The 21,063-nt window shown below is 40.9% G+C and overlaps 1 protein-coding gene across 3 annotated transcripts in view; it reads right to left on the reverse strand.

The window, feature by feature from the left end:
* ARNT2 (aryl hydrocarbon receptor nuclear translocator 2) overlaps positions 1 to 21,063 on the reverse strand; it is a 96,759-nt gene that overhangs the window by 26,444 nt on the left and 49,252 nt on the right. For all 3 annotated transcript variants that reach the window (XM_030954964.1, XM_030954966.1, XM_030954965.1), the window contains 6 exons: positions 14,642 to 14,744; positions 12,598 to 12,663; positions 12,133 to 12,218; positions 5,022 to 5,098; positions 2,901 to 3,035; positions 2,044 to 2,118 (listed from right to left, as the gene is read on the reverse strand). In XM_030954964.1, the coding sequence (XP_030810824.1) occupies positions 2,044 to 2,118; positions 2,901 to 3,035; positions 5,022 to 5,098; positions 12,133 to 12,218; positions 12,598 to 12,663; positions 14,642 to 14,744 (542 nt within the window). The remainder of the gene's footprint in view (positions 1 to 2,043; positions 2,119 to 2,900; positions 3,036 to 5,021; positions 5,099 to 12,132; positions 12,219 to 12,597; positions 12,664 to 14,641; positions 14,745 to 21,063) is intronic.

A 21,063-nucleotide genomic window follows, 5' to 3' on the forward strand; every position in this document is an offset into this window, starting at 1 on the left:
CAGCACAAAAAATTTCAAAGCTAATGATTAAACTTTGCTTTCTTATATTCTTTGGAAATAAAAACCACCTGGTGGAAAGCTTAACTGTTTACTTCAGTCTTTTATTGCATGATGGGAATAACAGCCCCAATCACACTGCTACTGTACTGAACAAAAATACACCCAAGAAGGCATTGCCTGCTAAGGAAACAACACACTATTTTCATAGACTGGACATAGATTGAGTGAGCAGGAACTTTAATTTCTAATTGCATTTTTTCCTGCTGTCTTTCTGTATGACCTTAAGGAAACCATGTCAGTCCCTGATCCAGCAAATCACTTCTGCACATGCCTAGCAGCGAGTGGTGACAGTGGAGTCCCCAGCAGCTGAGTTCAGGGACACAGAGGCAGCCTGCCACAGCCTGATCTCCCTCGCAGTGAACACAGGGAGGACCAGGTCATTAACTGCAATGTTCATTAGCCAGCCCTGCTGAGACCCAGGCAATCACTGCATGGATTCCCTGCAGAGGATGTTTGACAGGCCATTATCCAGCAGCTCTCTGTCACTGTCCCTTGGACAGATGAGTGGAATCAATCATTTGGGCACCACTGAAGAACAGCATATGTGTTCTCACTGCTCCTGCGCCGCTGCTGCCATCGGGCAGCAGTTCAGGGGGCTGAACCAGCCCAAAGCTGCAAGTTCCATGCAAAAGGAATTAGGGCCTCAGCCCTCCCAGCAATGCCAGCACCAAGGCAGCAGGAAGGTGGGGAGGAGGGCAGGCAGGAGAGAAGAGCTGGCTCCTGGTGACAGACCCCTGTCAGGAGGATTCAGCTGCAGCATCACATCCCCAGCCAAGCAGGGGCACAGGAGATGTTCTGGATGTGGTGACTTGTTTAAAGCATTGAACTCTCACAGTCTGTGAATCAACATCTTGAATTTAAAAAGGCTGCTGTTTGCACTCAGTCTGTGCAAGGAACTGGAGGCACACTTGGCCATGGGGCTGGTCAAGTCCCTGTTGAAGGGGGGATGGCGAGAAACAGCTCAGGAGGACAAATATCTTACACCATCTCCAACACTTCTGCACAGACCATAACCTCAGCTTCACAATCTGTTCTAGGGACACAGCATTTAGTTGTTTTTCCCCCAGAGGCTCTGTCTGTGCATGCCACGCCTGAACAAACAGTTGGCTATACAAATTACTTAGAAGTCATTTCATATCCACATTTCACAGCTGAAAATACATCTCAGCATCCAACACAAGATGGATCAACACAACTTGGTTGAGCTATTGGCTGTTGTTAGAAAATCTGGAACCGACTTAGATCAACTGAGCCTCAGCAATAGGTTAAACATCCTGTGCTGGGTGTTCTGGTGCAGCAGGAAAGGCACTGAAAAGCCCAGCAATAAGGAGGCAGCTCGGGGAAAGCCCTGCTAATGCATGTCCCAGACCAAGCTGAAACAGCAAGCTCTGCAATGGAATAAATGTCACTGATTCAGCTGATGAAAACATGGCCCATGGTAAAAATTAATCCAAACCAGTAAATCCTCCTGTATGCTGTATTTCTTTTGTTACTTCCCTGTACATTTCAATTTCTAACAGAGAAAAAGGGCCAAATTACATGTTGATGTAAAGTGGTGTAACTCCATAAACTACGTGAAAAAGCAAATCATCTATGCTAGCAGAGAACTCAGTTACAAACAATCCAGCATCACAGAGGGATGTAACTCCTTCCAAATCAACAGCCCATCTTGGAAGGTAAATCATTTTGGTTACCACTTAACATAGTGGGATCAACACAGGCATCTCCAAAGCAGTTCACTTTGTGAAGCAAAAAACCAAATATATAACAAGAAGATTTATTTATGAAAATACTGTCAACCCATGCTGCAGTTTAAGCCACCATTTATTATGCAGTTTAACCAATTGATAACTGACCAACAAATTGTTTTGGATCTTACCACTTCTTCTCCTGCATAAAAATAAAATGAAATAAAAATCACTTCTTTGGAGAAAATAATAACAAAATAATAAAGTGTGGAACAAAAGGAGCAGGACACAGCACCTGTTGGAAACTCTCTCGCAAATGGCTTTGGTCTTCAGGATGGCAGAATTCTAAAATATCTTTCCCCAGAAGATCCTAGAATAAAACATAAAGCTATGTAAAAAACTCAAACTACAACACAAATCCACATGTAGACCTACAAGTAATTTTTGCAAATACAAGATCTATCACATTTAATGAGATTACTCAGTTAATCAGGAATGAACCACACAAACAAGGTTTGTAGGCATCATGCCCCATGTTTTTACACAAAAGTTTAAGTATTTTTCCAATACCTGTGAAATGGTGTCTTGAAAAGACTGACATCTGCTAGTACAGCTCATTTTATCACATTGATTTTTGTAAAAGCACTTATTATGAGCAATTTAAAATAAACAAAATATATGAATAAGCAAATGAACAAGGAACTACTTTTGCCTCTAAACTGCAACTGCTGGGAGTTATCTGAGGAAGAGCTGTGGTTCATTTACTATTCTACTCAGTTCTGTACTAGCCTCTTGTTCAGAGGAGCAGATGTAGCCTAAAGGAAAATAGATGCTGTAAATTATGTTTGCTTACTGTTCAAGAGATTGGCAGAATCAAAGGTCTACAGGACTAAAACTCTCTCCAAGCACTGTTAACTTTTATCACAGAAATGTCTTCATTGGAAAGCTGTGCAAGGTTCAGAGCACTCTGCTGTTAGAATTTTAAGCAGATCTAAAGGTATAAACAGATATCCCACACAGAGGCATGGACAGCAAAGAAAAACAGTATTCAGTGCCTGATGTATGAATTACCAGCTACAAATACTTCACGTTTGCAAATGGCATTTCCTGCATTAGCTCCACCCATTCTCCACATTCCCAGTGGCCACAGACCTGGGGCTGGTAGCCAATGACACTGATGCACCTTGGGTCCACAAAGGTGATGACTCCATCGGAGTTGTGCCGGGACAGGAACTCCGTGGGGACCGACATGCCATTCATGTCCATGCACACAGGAGAGCTGGTCACCTAGGGCCAAGAGAGTCACACCAGTCACCTAGAGCCACATCTGACCACAGCTAAAGGACAGAATCTGCTGGCACACTGCTAGCAGCTGAAGGAAGTAAAATAAAACAACAGCACTGATAAATGAGAGAACAGCTTTAGTCTGGTTTGCAGGGGAAATATCTCACCCCATGGCATCTATGGAGGATTAACAGCACAGCAGAGAAACAAAGAAACAAGCACACCAGAAATTCCCAGGAAGGGGGGATATACTGAAGATGAAAGTCCAGCTGGATTCATCTCACTTTGCAGCACATCGGGCGTTGTGGTTCCTATCTCTGTCAACCAAGGATGAATGACTTGCAGAGGACAATGCAGTCCACTCAGGATAGGAAACCAACCCATTATCTAACCAACAGAACTGCTCAGACTGAACACTCCTGTTTCAGGTGACATGAACCTTACCTGAAACACCTACAGAACCTGAGCCAAGTCCTCCAGAGGCTGTGGTAGGGAATATCAGACCAGCAAGTGGCTGTTCATAATGAAAAACACAGTTCTCTAAATACTTCTCAAATCTCACCAGAGGGAACTGTGTGTTTCCAGCTCTCTGCCTGAAATCTGTGCTATCAGGCCACTTCATATCCATTCCATTTTTCAGCCTGAAATCTGTGCTATCAGGCCACTTCATATCCCTTCTTTCCCAGTGGAGGTGTAAAGGAGACCATTGATTTTTTTACAACTTCCAGAGCTATCTCTGCCAACAATGCAAAATGAGCAAAATCTCTTTTTTTGCTAACTCAGAGCTGATTAGCCAGTTAACCGTGTGCAAGATTTCAACTTGCTGTTAGAGAACAAGAGTTTTTAATTGGTGCACCCTGACTCCCTTCTGACTTAACCCACCACAGAGCTTCCTCCTGCCTGCCCTCACATACCACAATGGCTCCTCTAACGTAACAGATGTCTTGACATTACTTGGAAATAATTTTTCTTTGGAAGTTGTAACACATGAATCCCCATAACGTCCTTCTTTCCATTAGTGGAATATATTACTCTTAATTATGAAAGCATCATAAACCTGAAACCCATGGTGCAGTACTTGTGTAGCTCTGCCATGGCCATGGAGAGCCACTCTGCAGATGTGCTAACATCTGCAGGCTGTTCACCTTGGGTAAAATGGGTCTGACCCCTATGCAAGGGTCATTCCACCTTGTCAGGAGGAGTGATCCCCTCCTAGCAGATGGCAGTGAGTGCAGGGGATCATGCAAAAGGCTCAGGTATGATCACCCATGGCAGAACTCCCAGAAAAGGAAAATAAAAACTGTCCTCCCTGCTGTGGGGAAGGAGATTCACCACGGCTGCTTTAGCTCAGAGCTCTGGACTCTGCTCAGAAATGCACAAAGGAGGAAATGCACTACAACAATTGCAACCATCTGCACAAAAAGGAAGGAAAATTTTATTTTCCCAGTCCCTTCAGCTCACATCTCATCTGAATGCATAACACAATACACACTGAGAATAAAGCTATGATTTCTGGAGTGCCTCTTGACTGCTTTATCTTTACCATTTTCAGGATAGCTCCTGCAATCACAGTTTTTCAAGTAGTTGATTAGTCAGAGAGTGAATGACTGGAAAAATGGCAGGGAGCATATCACTGGCTCTGGGGGTCACTTTGACCCAGCACCTGCAGCACCTGCACTGCCACATTTCTCACCACCTCCAACAGCCCAGCCCTACACACCCCAAACAATGGCAGGTCTGTGCACACTCATCTTCAGGCGCATCTCCACTGCTGTTACTGGATTAAGTAACATATGCACCAAAATCACAGTTTCATTTTGCTCTGCTGGCAGAAGTCACTGACTGCACAGACATCGAGGCACTTTATAAACTGGAGGCATGTTAAAAGTTACAGTCTAGTAGCAAAACAGTGTGCAATTCTTTTATAACCACACCAGAACAATGATCATACTTTCAGAAATAGTTTGCATATGGAAAGACTGGCATTACCTGAAGCCTTCCTATTGCCACGAGGCAGTATTTACTACCTTGTCCCACATCAGCATCTTCTTCTGGTATAGTCATTCCTGGAGTAAACAATGACAAATACTGTTATAATTAGGAAACTAGGATAAACAGAGATGCTGCTGTCCTGGCTATGTACTTTCCTAGATGCTCTAAATCTTACAAAATAACCTCATTTTCTTCTCTATGATTCAGTCACTATTTCTGTGTTCAGATCAGATGATGCTTCTCAGTTGTGCTCAATGCTACATACCTCACATGTATACACAGCACCCACAGCAGCAATTCTGGCTGCTGAAGACAAAGCAGATACTAAAATTCCATTATACACCAAGATGGACAGTAACATTTCCATGAGTGCTGCTCCACCAGCACATTATGGAACCATGGGAACACTTAACATGGTCAGTGAAGGCACACTATGTTCAGTTTTCTTTGTGAATAGTATTTTGTAATGAGCCTTACAAACAAGGCACAGCCTAAATTAATCACTAATTCTGTGCTCATATTGAACAGCTGGTTTTACTTTTTTCTATAATGGACTAAACCTGCGTGGTTACGTTGAAAGACTGAAAAAAATGCGGATGCTTTGCTAACACTGCTTGTTCCAGCTCTGTAACAGGAGTAACTACTATAAACACAGGAACAGCTTCAAAAAATACATGTGTACTATTTTCCATCTCAGTGTTTCACAAATAGGAACATTCTGATTAGCACTGTTTACTTGCTTGTTGGCTAAGCCTTGAGCTAAGCCTATTTCCCAACTCCAGCACTGAGATACCAAGTTCGTATAAAACACTTGAAAAAACGTCTTCCAGGAGTGACACCACTGACCTATTTTAAGTGATCTGTAAACTCTTTCACAAGGATTTTCAAGGAATTCAGCCATAACAGGCAGTGAATCATTTAAGAGGCACTTCAAAGCATTAACAAAATTAATTGCAAAGCAGCTACCATTTCTGAAACAAATTTATTTTTGAAATTTATAATCCCCAGTGTAAGCCAATCTTTGGACAGTCCAGAGGATGACAGCACACCACTTTCGTAAATGACACCTCTGAAAAATGACTAAAAATGCTGCTGAATGAACTGGAGTCATCTCTGAGGATGTTATTTTGTGTCAAAGCAGCTGAATCTTATCTGACAATCAGCTTCCAAGCAGCATTTTACAGGTATTTTTTGTCTTCACTGAACTATACAATGAAATAAAGTACACCAAGTAAGAAGAAAAACACCCCCATGTTTTTGTATAATATACTGAAACTTGTTCTGCAATAATTTCACAATCTGGGGTACACAACATCATTTGCAGCCCCCTACTGATAACTAGAATTTTATCAAGGGGAGCTTTACAAAGGAGGAGCATTATTATCTCATCTAACAAGTGCTGTTTTAAGGACATAACTCTAAGCATTCCAGTTGGATAACCTTAACCAAGAGATCCCTTTCAAATGGAGTTTTCCATTTGAGAAGGACACATTTAAAGTATATTCCCTTGACCTCAAAAGCTTTTTCCAATCATTTCCTTAGTGGCAGGGAGTATTGCAAAGGACAGCAAAGATACAGCTGGACAGCTTCCACTTTGCATAATCTTTTTTTTTCTCTGTAGCTTTCAACAGTGATTTCCTTTTTTAGGAACTTGGTCCATGCTTGCTACTGCTCAAATAAAATCAAAGTAACATAAACAACCTCCAAAATTAAACCTAGCTAAGAAACATTATTTCTGATGTCACTCTGTTGACAAAGGGAGGCTGTTGTTCTAATTTTCATCTTTTTTTTTCCCCTTTGCCCAAGACGGATTACATTTGGCCTGTATAGCAAAATGGAAAATGTCTTGGTTGGGTTATGTCACAAGCCACTCTATGAATAAAACCCAATCTGCCTGCAATTAATCAATACATGACCCAGTGGATTGTCAACCCCTTCCCAAAGTGCCCAGAGAAAAAAATATGACAAAAAGATTTTCAGCTTCTCTGCAATGTAGGTGCTATTACTGGCAGCATTCCACAGAAAGAAATTATTTTCTTTATTCTTCAGCTGATATTTTCAAAGATTCAACTCTGGGTGTCTTTATTTGTAGATGAGATTTACTTTTGCTTTAGCACATTTCCTATTGAACACACTCCAGTATGGACAGGTAAATAAAGATGTGCACTGCACTTTCTACCACTTTGTCCAGCTCTTAACACAATGCAATATTGCTCCTTAGCACCACCAAGTACCATCATTATCTCCAAGTTTGGAGGAAAGCAGCCATGAAACTGACCTTTAGGGGGCATTAACAAAATAAACATCCTTCAGTTATTCACATTCTTTATGTGTAATCCCGGGAGAGGGTTTATTTCTCAACACCAAATATACACCCCTCTCAAATAATAAATACAGTGCTGTGCTTGCCTGGGTTCACATCAACAATTGGCACAGTTAAGCTGCAAGTGAGCATCACAAATAGAATGCTGTGCCATCAAAGGTTATATTTAATTTCCAAGTGTCCTCTATACCAGCAGTTTCCCACAGGGCAACAGCATGTGTTGGTGTGGACACAAAGAACTTTTTAGTTTTCCCAATGAGCTTTCAGTTGGTTCTAACAACAGAAAAGCATATTCTCCTTTCTTCTGCATATTCATTTTCTGCTTTCTTTCCCTACCCTTCTGCCCCACATCTTCTGCGACACACAGAACAGCATTGGTGGATTTATGGTTTTATTTCACTACACTAAAAAAGAAATTATTTATAATTCTTTAAAAAGATGGAATTTAAGTGTCCAGTGGTCGCTAGCAATCCCCTGATAAAGCCTGTCTTCATTAGAATCACTTCAGATAGTTACTTGCCAGGGAAGGAACTACACTGTGTGACTTTATCTCTCACAGAAAACAATGGAAAAAGGCTTTCACAAAAAAGGCTGTGGATAGCATACTAAGGATAAAAATCTTGTGAAAAATCCCAATGAAAAATAAATTAACCACTCTTTAAAAAAATAAATAAAGCCTTAAAAAATGACAGCACTGCAAGGAATATTCAAGCAACTATTTTGTTTTGTATTGGAAGAGGGAGTACTTTGCACAAACGTCCAGATTCTGGCCAAAACTTTAAAATAACCTAACAGCTTTGGCATGCTGTGGTTAAGATGTTACCGTAAGTCTGACTTGGAAGACTAAAATGTTTCTTTTTTAACTAAAGAGAAAAAAAAAGATTTCAACATTATCTGAATTTAACATTATTCTGTGACTCTTTATTTGAAGTTTCAAAACATGCATCTATCTCTTTGCTTCACTATATGCTTTTGTGCAAGATCCTGGCTTTGATTTACAGAAAACTACCAACATCCTGACAGACTTTATCTTCTCTCTCTACCAAATCTTATGCCACGAAAAGAAAGCAAAACAAACCTATTAGGAAAATATCATATGGACCACAGAAGACTCATTTCCTTCCAGGAATGAGATATTCAGAGGGGAAAAAATAGAAGAAAGTCAAATCTTGCTTAAGTTGAAAACAGGAAAAAAAACCCAGGAGAAGGTCAGCACTTCTCAGTTTTATGACTGGCTATGAATTTGAAGCACTGTCTAGGCTGAGGATCACAAGTTCCATCTGAGCTGCTTCTCTGGGAACAGAGGGACAAAGGCTAGGATTGCTGCTCAGCCAGCTTCAAACCAGGTGTCCTTTTACCTCATTCCAAATAACCCAACACCACACTCTTATTATTTAACCAAACATACACCATGACTGGCTGGAACATCCATCTGAAACATCTGATTGCTTTTTCCTTTGACTTCCACTCCAAGTTTACACCTGATTTCTTGAGGCCAGCATATGGGGATACAAGTGTGTAGGTATCATATGCCTGGTTTTACACTTGATCTTAATTTTACCTGTCTTTTAGGTGGAGGAAAATGAACAGACCATGAACACACAGCCTGAATGGAGGCTGAGGCAGGATGCTGCCTCTGTATCCTCTCCCCTTTCTCAGTGAAGAAGGGGCTGAATACAGTCTGGGAGTACATGAGCCTTGCTGCTCCAAACAAGTGAGAGAAACCACAAAGGCAGGCTGGATGTGCCAGTGCTGTCATGCTGAACACAGACCTGAGCCATAACAAACCCAGCTCTTAAATTACACCACCAGCTGTCTGTAGCTTATTCATTTTCACCTGTTTGAAGTATTCAGATTACTCCAGATTCGCACAGACTCTTCCCTGCAGCAGCACTGTCAAATAGTCTATCCCACCAATAATGATCCCAAAGCAGTTCTTCTCTTCATCCTTCTGTATCAATACTGATTTATTCAGTGTGGGACTAAAAAACTGAACACTGGCCACAGACAATGCAATTCAACCCAGAAAGAGAAAATACCAAGTGCTAAACAAATGAGACTAAGTACAGATTAAAGGCATTTGATAATATTGGTTCTTTTGCTAGTACAAGAAAGTACACTTCCTATTGTATATTAGCTATATATGCACATGCCACACTGCATGCTTTGCAAGAAAAGGATCTGGAGTTTATACCAGTGTCCACTTGGCAACTGAAAAATAAATGAAAATTATCTTTTTGATCACAGAATTTTTAAACAGCTGTGGTTTAGCACAAGCCCATTTATTCCCAAGAATCCAGAGACCATGCAGGGCTTGCGGATTTCAACAAAGTAATTTTATTACAGGGTAGAGAAGCCTTGGCAAATTCCATTACCGCTGTAGTTATCTCATTTGCTCTGCAGATTATGGTCAGATTACCACTGGAAATGAGAACAAATGCAGTGATGTTGTCACTTATTTACTCAAATATATAGGGGAACAATTCAGTCCATGGATATTCCCATCAACTTTGAAAGTCAATGGATACGTGACAATCACAAACACAAAGTGGGGAAGACTGGGAAGGCAAATAAACACTCATGAAAAAGGCCCTGGTTCAATTCTGTGTGCCCTGGAAAAGGCACCCAGACATGACTAATAGAAGTAACAATTTGGATGGTAACATAAAAGACCAATGAAATTCCACATAAGGCTGTCAAAATCAAAAACATCTCTTAGGATTAGTTTGGAGGCATTAACATTATGGAGGAGCACTGGGATATCATAAGGAGCACCATGTGATTTTGAGGAGTGGAGTAATAGAAATGGGATGAAATCCAACATTACTAAATGCATAAGCATGCACTTGGGGAACAGTAACAGTCATAAGCTAAACCAACAGAAATAGGATGGAACTTGATATTACTAATTGAAACATCACACAATTCAAAGCAAGATTTGCAGCTGACAAGTGAGAAAAAGGCAACCTGGAACACATATAAATTTATATCAGATGTATTAGGATGCCTGCAGGATGCACCACACAAAAGAGAAGGATACTGTATCCTACACTGCCAGGCAAGACAGAAAATATTGTGTTATCCATCACTACAATCTCATCTGAAATAAGAATGTGTAGTGCTAGTGACCTACATTTTGAAAAGTGAAGTGAAAACATGAACAACTGCAGAGAAAAGTCACAAGGATAAAGACAATGCAGTCTGAGAATGGCCTGGATTGTCTTTGCAAAGTCCAGGCTGACAGGCTATAACCTCCTTCTGGAAACACACCAGAACACTGGAGAGACACAGAGGCACTGGGCATGAAAACTCCCATTAGACCTTCAGTGAAATAAAAACTTCTCATGAAGTAATAAGCAGCAAGGTTTTGGAAGAGCTGAGATGGGGAAAAGACATCACTATTGCCAACTGGGATTGATACCTGACCACTGGGCACTCAAAGACACAGAAGATCCTTTTAATCCCAAACTGCTGTCCTGCAGAACTGATGGCTGAAGGGGACACATTGCCAACATCAGGACCTAGTGCTGACATGAGTTCATGCATCTGTAGTTCTATATTAGCAACATGTGCCCCTGAAGAGTCAGATCTCTTTGAACATCCCATAACATGAGGCAAGATTCTCATTCAGGCTAAACAAAATCTTATTTGACCTACACCTTCTTGAGGAGACACCCTGTATATCAAAGTCAAATTCAATTGTGTTTAGAATTAACAACAGAAAAGTAAATCTTTCTGTAGAAGAAAACAAAACAGAAAAAAACAGGAATTTTCAAAGCACTCTACAGACACTGTGCTCTTATACTTTTGAGAGAAAAGCAAAACTGGAACATCTTGACTCCTATTAAATCCTATTAGCAACAAGAGGGGCAGTTTTCCTCTGCTTCTGAAACCGCATTTCAGCAAAAAACCGACACGAAGTTCACATCTGCACGCTGCTGTCTGCACATCACTGCACACATTTGGTACAAACCACCTCTTAGGACTCATAATCCCTGGATCAATGTGATTTATGGCCGTGGTGTACAGCCACAAAAGGGCAGGACAGCTCCTGGTTTGATTCTTTGATTCATGCCAGCAGGCGCTGTCACATCGCAAACAACCTCTTCAACTCCTGCAAATGCCAAGGTCAGGTAACCCCACTCATCATGAGGTCTGGATGAGCTCCACTGTCTCCTCCTGGAATTTTTCAAAGGTAAATATTCCCATAGGTAATACTGAGCTCCAGCAGGTAAATGTTTTTCTCTGCAGATCAAAGCAGTATGCCAAGACTTGATTCCCAGAAAAACAGCCTCAAAACAGAATTTATCACAAATACTGAACATTCTCAAGTAACACCATTACTGAGAACTTCCATGTGTCTAAAGTGAAATTTTCATACATAGGTGCTTGCAACTCAGTACTTAAGTATAAAAGCATTAACTGGTGTTTTCTAGAGGTACACAATCCTTTGTGTCCACCTTCTTAAAATGAGACCATTTTTACATTGGTTTATCAACATAAGTTGAAAACTTTTGGCCCCAGTTTGTGGAATCCGGCATTACTGGCAATTCCTACAGGTCCTCTGTGACAACAAAATTGAGAAGGGTGTCACAGGGAAAACAGGGATGCCCTGAGTGAGTACAACACCTGATTTCTTCTTATTGAAAGCTTTTCAAGGTGGGCTTTAATCAGGTAGCCCACTAAAACTCTCCCTTTTTTCCTAGTAGCAAGGAAACCTGGGCCAGGTTTTCAGCTGTCCTAAGGACAGTTTGCTGCACACTGTCTTATATAAGGGATACAAACCTGCTGGTGGCCAAGCCTTGATATAGCCAGTGCAATGGACAACAGCATATTGTGCTTCACCTTCTTTCACCGGGCCCAGGCCATTCCTGAATGAGCAAGAAACACAAAAACATCACATTGACATGCAGCTTTATGCTTTCAAACTATGGCTACTAATGATTTAACAGTATTTGTAAGTTATGCTGGAAACACCCAAGAATCAACCTAGGGTTCTGTACTGCCAGCTCTGTTATGCTGCTACTCAAGCTGTACCTGTTTTCTGTAATATTTCTCTGAGAAAGATATTGACGATTGATTCAGAGCTGGAGCTGGTGTAAGACAAAGAATCTGAGAGACACATCAAGAGATTTTGTTTGCAAAAGGATCCAGTGTGCAGTAACACTCCTGGAGTGGGCATTAACCCAGGGGCAAATGAGAGGGCTTAGGGCAACTACAGCTGCTTTGTGATAAATTAAGTAACAGTACCTGTATCTTTTCCTCATGGTGGTTATTCTGTTCAGAGGTAAATGATCCAGAGGAGCATTTCCACACCTAAAAGTAAATTATTATTTTAAAGGGTGCAAAAATGAATATAAATACACACAATAAAAAGGTATTTTGAGATCCTTACCATATATATATAAGAAGACAATAATAGATACTTGTTCCTGGCAAAATGTTGCATATTCATGTTTATGTAGGACATGCTGCTTCCACAGGCTGAGCTTTTTAGATGTGCTATAAAAATCTTCTTTATTTTAGAAAAATGAAAGAGACTAGAAAAAGATTCCCTTCCACACTCCCCCAGTTTAAAGACTGTTTGAAATTGATATCCCAAGGGTGGCTAAAGAATAGACACACTTCAAAATGCCATGAAACAGGGGTGAAAGCTAGAGAAAAACATGTCAGGTCCCAAATATCCACACAAACCTATCTCAGTGTTCCTGTAGCTTCCCTGGACAGAAAAATTGCACTGCCATACACCAGCTACAATGTCTGCAAACATTAAGATAATGTTTGCAAAATCAAACAATTTACACTGTCAAGTAACTTTGTTTAACACTTGTTCATGTGTATTTTGTGATATTTATAAGTATGCCTAACTGTAAAATTTCAACAATCCATCTGAAGCTGAGTAAATAGTTTGAAGGCTAAAAGCAGTTCATTTTTAATGGAAAAATAATAACAACAATGAAAGAAGAAACCACAAGGAAGGTTCACATTATCTGAGGCCCATTCTTCCCAGAAGGTTTTCTTTTTATTCCTTTAATTTTTTTTCTTATCAGTCACTGCCAAGGAGAAGAAGGGAACAACTAAAATAAGATTTAGAAATACAAAAACAGTGGGGTTAGGGGCATGAGTAAAATCACTGTCATGCACTGGAGTTTACAGAATCAGGGTGCTAGGAAATGACTGCAATCTGAACTGTTTTGGAAGCTGAGGAACAACTGCAAACAGGACATTAGGCCTGGTTTTCTTTGCACAAACAAGTTCTCGTGACATGATGTGCATCTTGGGAGGAAGAAAAAGCAGTGTTCTCAGTGCTGCTCTGCTGGGCTCTATTTCTTCCCTCCCAGTTAAGGGTGAAAAAGGTTCTATAGCTCTGAAGCCTGGTCTTGCAGGTATAAAGTCAATAAACACCCTACAAAAGCACGCAAGAGCCATACATTTAGCACCCTCACAGGACTGGAAAAAATCCGCCACATTACCAAAGTACAGGTATCTGTATTTTAATGTGCTTTGTGTGTTTCATTCTGTAATGAATTTGGCAGTGCTGTTATCAGCATTTATACTGGACATAGCCTACAGATACAATTATGTACTTTCCCCTCCTAACCACACAAAAAATTTATTGCAATAGCAACAAACATTTTAGCCTGTTAGCACTAAAAGAAGATAAGTGCTCAGAAGCTCCCCCCAAAGAAAAGCACTGGGCAGACAAATCTCTTTAAAGAAGCCCAAACAATGCAGGAGAAGTTGGAAAATTGCAAATCAAAAACCCTCTAACAATTACTCATTTATCTAGCATCAGCCAGCTGACATCTGGTTAATTCATACCAGGCTTAGGCTAATTCCTACATAGCTGGCAGGTTTGCAACTGAATTCTTGTTTATCTTTAAGATTCTTTTAATATTCTTGGTTTGCTGAAAAAATACACAGAGCTGGGTGTTCATAACACTTGCGAAAGCTTCATTCCCAGGGTATTGATTTGAGTAACTTTACTAGAAAAGAATGGCTGAAATTCCAGGGGTGCAGCTGTTCTCTGGAAAAGTTCTCTGGAAAAAGGAACCTACACCCCACACTTATAACAATAACTACAACAGAAATGAGGCGCTGCTTTGCTGTTTTGTCCTTAAGGAAGACTAGTTTCAGTTTCACTCCAGTTCCTAAAGCAACTATTCTAGAAATACTTCATGGCAGTGTGTCATTACAGCTTTAGTTTGTAATCAAGGCCAGATTGGTGCAACAAAATGTTTTTCTAAGCTGAGACAGGACTGGAACCCTGATGGAGCACAGGGTAAATGCATACCTCATCCTGCAAATGAAGGAGCGCCTGGATCCCATGCACATTCTCATGGAGGACTGCTGGCCTTCCTTCTTTACTGTCCCTGTCTTCAAGTCCAGGATTCGTCCTAGAAAGGCCAGGGAGAGCAACTGGTGTTCAGTACATAAATATAAATCCATTTACTAGAAACTAAGATAACAAGAAATCCATGAGCTGAATGCCATTAGCCCAGTTAGGGGAAAAAAATACCAACAATAAAAAAATCTTGATCCTGGTCTCACAGGGGAGGATCAGTTATGTGCTGGTTTAACTAAATATTTCAGCAAAGCTGACTCTGAGCCACAGGAGTGATGGCTTTTTTCTCAGCTGGCCCAAGACCAACTTCCAGGGCAGAGTCAAATGCCTGGAGGCAAACAAGGCAATGACAGCAGGCACAGCTTTTGACTTGATCTGCTTGCTCCACTCTTTACCAGAACTGTGGATAAAGCAACATTTATCAGTCCCCTGACAGCTGCTGCTCTTTCCCTGTGCTTGTGCCTATCCAGAACACTTTCACCACAGCACCACCTCAGTCACAGCTCCCATGACGGTGAGATGCACAAAAGACCAAACTTTTCTCCCTGATGATGAGATACAGGATTTGTCACAACAGCCCTTGTGCTGGGGCCCTCTTTAAGTTGTTAAACACTCACATGTCAAGAGCATTGCTAAAGTTTATTGTCAGACAGATTAGTGAGATGATCTGATTCACCACACAGCAACACAAGCCTGTGCAAGGTCCAGAGCCAGACCCTGCTCCCTACAACCCTCAGAATCACACACCAGAGGCACAGCCTGGCAAAGGAATGACAGCCACCAAGTCAGCTCAAGAGAGGACAGGAGGGAGGGAATGCATGCAAAGGTATGAAGGGGTAACAGATTAATTTTTTCATTTAAAACAGAAGATTGATTACTACAGACAGGTTCAGATTAGGGATTTGAATATCACACAGAATCCTTCTGCTTATCACCAAAGAACTAACAGAATGGATTTTCACATCTACAGCTCAAGTGCTAAGAGATGACAACAAAACTTAGCACAGACTAGAAATGAATCACTGGACCAGATCCACAATGCTCAAGGGCTGGGTGCAGCCACAGAAGTGACAGTGGGCCAGAGAAATGCAGAGGAACAGCTGCCAGGCATTAGATGACAGCCACCAGTGCTGACAACACATGGCCATGAGCAAACCCACGTGTTTAAGGTGGGTATCCTTCAGTAACTGAAACAATACAAGCCTAAGTCTTCACTGTGATGCAAGTAGCCAGGTTTACACAATACAAGGCACCTACTCTGTCCATACTGAATTGAAGAAAACATGCAGAATACAGTCAAAGTCTCCCTCACCAGACTGACCCAAGTCTCTGTCCAAAAATGAAGTTCTGAAATAAACTTACTGCCAAACACTAAGTTCAGAATTACCCCTCCTCTAAATATTTACTTCCATCCATGATTAGGAATGACATCATTACATAACAGTTTTAAGATAAGGAACTAGGCAGCAGTATTTCAGTATTAAGGAATTCTCCAGGTAACTCCTTCTGGAGGAAAGCCACCCTGCCAACAGAAGGTCAGACCTCACTTGGCGTTACCTCCAAGGTATATCTCAGATGGTTAAGTCAGCAAGCAAGGGGAACAACTCCTAAAGGTGCTTCAGTTTAAACCACTGGGCTATATATTAATCCTGGTCTATGATTCAGGTGTGAGCTGGGAAGAAATCACACCAATTTCCCAGCTCAGCTGTGCTGACCCTACAATGCAGGATGGACCTGTTGTTTAACACTTCCCTCCCCTGCACTGGACAGTCTGTCACATTCTCTATAGCCAAAGTCACAGTCTGTTTCCCCATCCCACCAACTAATCAGACAATTTGGAGAAATAAAATAGCATCAGGCAGGAGGCAAATGAAGGCATTATATAATAAAGCACATAAAAACAGGATAAATGTGCAGGATCCAATGGCTGTCCATGTCAGCAGGCCAGTCAAATCAAACGACTAAAACAATATTCTCTTAGGGCAAAATAACCTTTGTCATACACGCAAACAAAAGAAAAGTTGTCTTCTGTGCACTTTCTTTTTTCATTGCAATACAAATTCTTGAAGAGACACCAATATTAATCAAAAAGTACTGACAGTGAATGTAACTCAAGCAGCTAACAGAAATTTCTCTGGTTTTGTCATCCAAGAGCATCTATAGCAAAAAAACAAAAAAAAAGGATATTTCACAATTACGTGGCCACTAAGCCTAAAATTGCTGACACATGTTCCTTTGGCATGTCTGGAACCCCCAACAACAAAAGCCAGAGTTTTTAAATTTAGCTTTTTGTTTGGCACTGTCTTTGAAATATGTACCAGATAACAAATAGAGTTCTAAATTTTGCCCTGACTTACAAAATCACTGCAGGGGGTATGTGAGTCAGAGAAATGTTTGCTGTACTGATATTATGACAAAGCTCTCTCTGCAGCTTGTTTCAATAGTCCAGCATGCATATGTCAACCTTGAGAGCTCTAACAATATACTACAGATTCTGAAATAGAACAAGCAGTTTGTGTCTCATCTGTCATTAGAATCTTATGATCAAATTATATCAAAAAGAGGAAGAATTATAGATTAATCATAGCTAAATATCGATATATAGAATTATAATTAATTATAGATTAATAGACCAAATCAAGCAAACTGGCATAAACTGCACCTTAGTCACACTGGCAGCTCAGCTGGCATGTCCTGATGACAGCTCAGTCACAGAATCATAAAGTATTCCTATCTCTGTTTGTTCTAGCATCTTCAATGATAAATGCTCCTTTAGGTTTCTCCATGGGACAAACACATGTAATGCTGAACTTGGGAATTATATTCTTATTAATAAGAAATATTCCAGGATGCTCTGACAACTTCTGTTAACTGAACAGCGCATGTGTGTATTTTTTTAAATTTCTCATTCTAGCTTCTTCAGAAGAGCCATTTAACAGCCCAGTGCCACCACCAGCTGGATCCTTTACGAGCTTCCCCATAAACTGTTAATTGCATGTAGCTCATTTTCGTGTTAAACTTTTCCCCTCTCCAGCTCCAGACACAACCCTGGGATGCAGCAAGTGCAGGAGCACTGCTGGGAGTGACACTGCTGTCTTATTGCCCTTTACAGCAGCTGCACAACTCAGAGGAAACCAGAGTTTGCTCTGCTGAGAAGGAGAAAGCAAACAAATGAGCACAATGCTGATTAAAATGGGTGCATAAATCTCTTTGGCTGGTCTGGGAATAGCTGATAATTTGTTGAAATTTCCCCACTACAGTCCCCATCCAGAAGACAGCATTGCTTCAACTTGTAATAAAGCAGTTGTTCTCCAAGCAGGAAACCACAGTGTGATCCAGGAACCTGATGTCAGCTGCTGTGACAGGAAAGGGCTGGCACACAGGCACACGGAGCTGAGGACAATGGGCAAGCTCATTATTTGGGCAGAATTAGAGAAGCCACATAAAGCTCTTACCAGGGAAGAGATAACAGATTCAAGTACTGAGGACACGTGCCAGAAACATTTCCTGCAGGGTGTTTTTCAAAGATGCTCTAAAAACATTCTCATGATGACCAAGGGGCAAATGCTCATGTTGGCACTGATGTGTCCCTTGCATGTGCAAACAGTGACTGGATTATGCACAAATCTTCTCCTTTTGGGTCTCCAGTTCCTACTGAGAATGCTCAAACTTGTTCTGCGCTTGCAATGTCTTGAGATGAACCTAAGCCAAGGATTGGCCTGGGCCTACTGAAGCTCATGGGGTTTCAAATCTGGGAATTTGGCTCAAATCCACTTTCACACAATAGCACCAGCCTGTTAGAAAATTTTCCTCCATGTTCATGCACTGTATGCTAAGGCTTATAGCCTGGTAATCAAACACAGTCTGTTCTTTTTACATTTTTCAGGTTTGGTTGAGTTTTTTTTTTTTTTAATTGAAAACTCCATAAACTTCAACATCTAATTCTACCACAGATGCTTTTTTCTCTGCTGGATTCCCAGTTCCTAAGAATACTGCAGTCTGTAACTAGAAAGAAGGGCTGTTACACAAGCACATTCTTCTGCAAAGATTTCAGTGCAAGTTGAAATGGTTTGGTTTAAAACAACCCTACAGTGCCCACATCCAGTCTGCAGCATGGAAAAACCCAGCTCATGGATCTCAGAAGAAATTTGGTTTGGCCTCATGTGCACAGAAATATTGCTGGCAGAGTACATGATACAATTTTCCATTTCCCTCTAAGTCATCAGTAGATGGACTCCTGTCTTGCATAGAATCATGGATCTGATAGGGAAACAGCCTGAATTAATATATGGACTCTCACCTTGACCTCAATACCTCCAGCAACCCAGCAAGTTTCACCTTTTAGATGATAATGTCTTGTCTTACTAAGAAGAAGTTAGATATTTCATAATTATTCTCAGCCACCGATTGTCCATATATTTCTTTCCAGGAAAAATAAAATAAAGGGTAAACTAAGTTTGGTTTGGACAAGATAACAAAAGATGACTTTGTGTTCATCAAAAATACTCCACAGGCTGCTCAAGGAAGACAAACAGAACACAGGAATACTGCACCCAAAAATTCTTATAAAAACTAAAACCATCTTTATCTTACTATAAAACCGGAAAAAGCAAGACCAGGATGGAGGAAAACAAGAGGAAATAATTAAAAATAAAAACAAAGTGATGGTCAAGGTACTGTTGCTGCTGAACACAGCTCCAAATGTAAGCTCACCCTCAAACTGAAGGGTCAGAGAACAAAGGATTTCCGTGGTGATGTTCTGTGTTAGTACATTAAGTCCTTAGAAATTAGCAGAAAAGACCAGCTTAAAAATCTTTGAGTGCTCTAGAGTTTGTAGAGAATCAAGATCCAGGTCACTGTTTGAGACAAACAGTCAAGTTAAAGAAGACAAGGTGAAACTCTTCTTGAACCTGCCATTTATCAGTTTATACACATGCACTGACCACAGCTGAGCATTCAGCTTTACACAACTGAGGTGCTCAGCTGACAGAGCTCTTCTTCAAAATAACAAATGCATAAACAGAACATCTCCAATAAGACTAAACAGCCTAAATTTGATCAATTTATATTAAATTACTCTTGATAAGCTTATGCCAGAGCAATTCTTCTGCACTAATTCAGCAATTAAAACAAACAAAAAAAAATTTACAATGTACGCCTCACAACTGTAAGGGATACAATTTTATCTCATGTTTAGTGCAGCTCAGCAAGTGCTTTAAGCTCTATTAAGTGTAATAAATATACATCCACCCTGTGGATTTCAATACTAAAAAAATTACAGAATACATTAAGAATCACAACTGCTTTGCAAACACAGCATTTGAAGACACTCCTTCCAGGAACTCATATTTACATAAACCAGATAAAGTTTGCAATATACAAATAGAACAATATACAAATTTAAAAAAAGCAAAATATGGACAGCCTTTTTTTAGCATTCTGTGGTTTATTATTTACATAAAGGCAAGGCTTGTAAAAGCAAAGACTTACCTACCACACACATACCCATATCAGAGTACACACCAAACAGTGCAATGCTAATAAAACTGTACTGCCAAAAAGTGCATCCCTCTGCCCCCTCATTGAGAGGAAAGCAAACCCATGAGCAACAGGAACAGCATCAATACTCAAAACACAGGTGAATACCATCCTGACTTAAAATTACAAACTAAGGGCAGAAGCACCAGACTGGCATCAGTTACACAGTGCATCCAGAACCTGTGCTGATTTTCAGAGCCTGCCTCTCTTGCTCACATCAAGGTCACAGTGCAGCTCCCAAGGCAATACCCACTAAGCTGCTGTTCACTGTAACATTCCTGCTTCACATCTGTCAGAGAGTGAATGGTGGGTTCTCCAGACTGCCTCCCCTGTGGTGCAGGAGCCCCTGGTTCTGCCTGGAGGTGTCTGGTAGCACAGGTCATCCCCTACAGGTACCACAGCCTTTATGGACCAGAGTCACCACTCCATCCCTGGGCTTACAGCAAACTGAGGACATGGCAGGGGTGAGCTGGGGGGACAATGACAAAAATGGACACGTTCCTATCATGTGGAGATGGTTGATGCAATCTAAATCTTCCATGATATTAAAATTATGGTCCTTTCAGAAGCTTCAAGGACCAAGAAGCGCTGCAGGTGGAAATAAGGTCTCTCCACGAATACTTCCCACTCCTGCTTCCCAGCTGGCCTGACTCTGCAGAGGATGGGACCTGCCCACATGGGATTGCACCCTACCAGCCTGCTGTACAGCAGCACGACACTTACACCTCTCCTCTGCCACACAGGATTTTGTGCCTGGTAAATTGTCCACAAGAATGAAGCCAAGGGGACACTTCTGTACAAATATCCCTTGAGAATACAGCAGAAGTGTAAAA

Source organism: Camarhynchus parvulus, chromosome 10, assembly GCF_901933205.1.
Source record: "Camarhynchus parvulus chromosome 10, STF_HiC, whole genome shotgun sequence".
Lineage (NCBI taxonomy): Eukaryota > Metazoa > Chordata > Aves > Passeriformes > Thraupidae > Camarhynchus > Camarhynchus parvulus.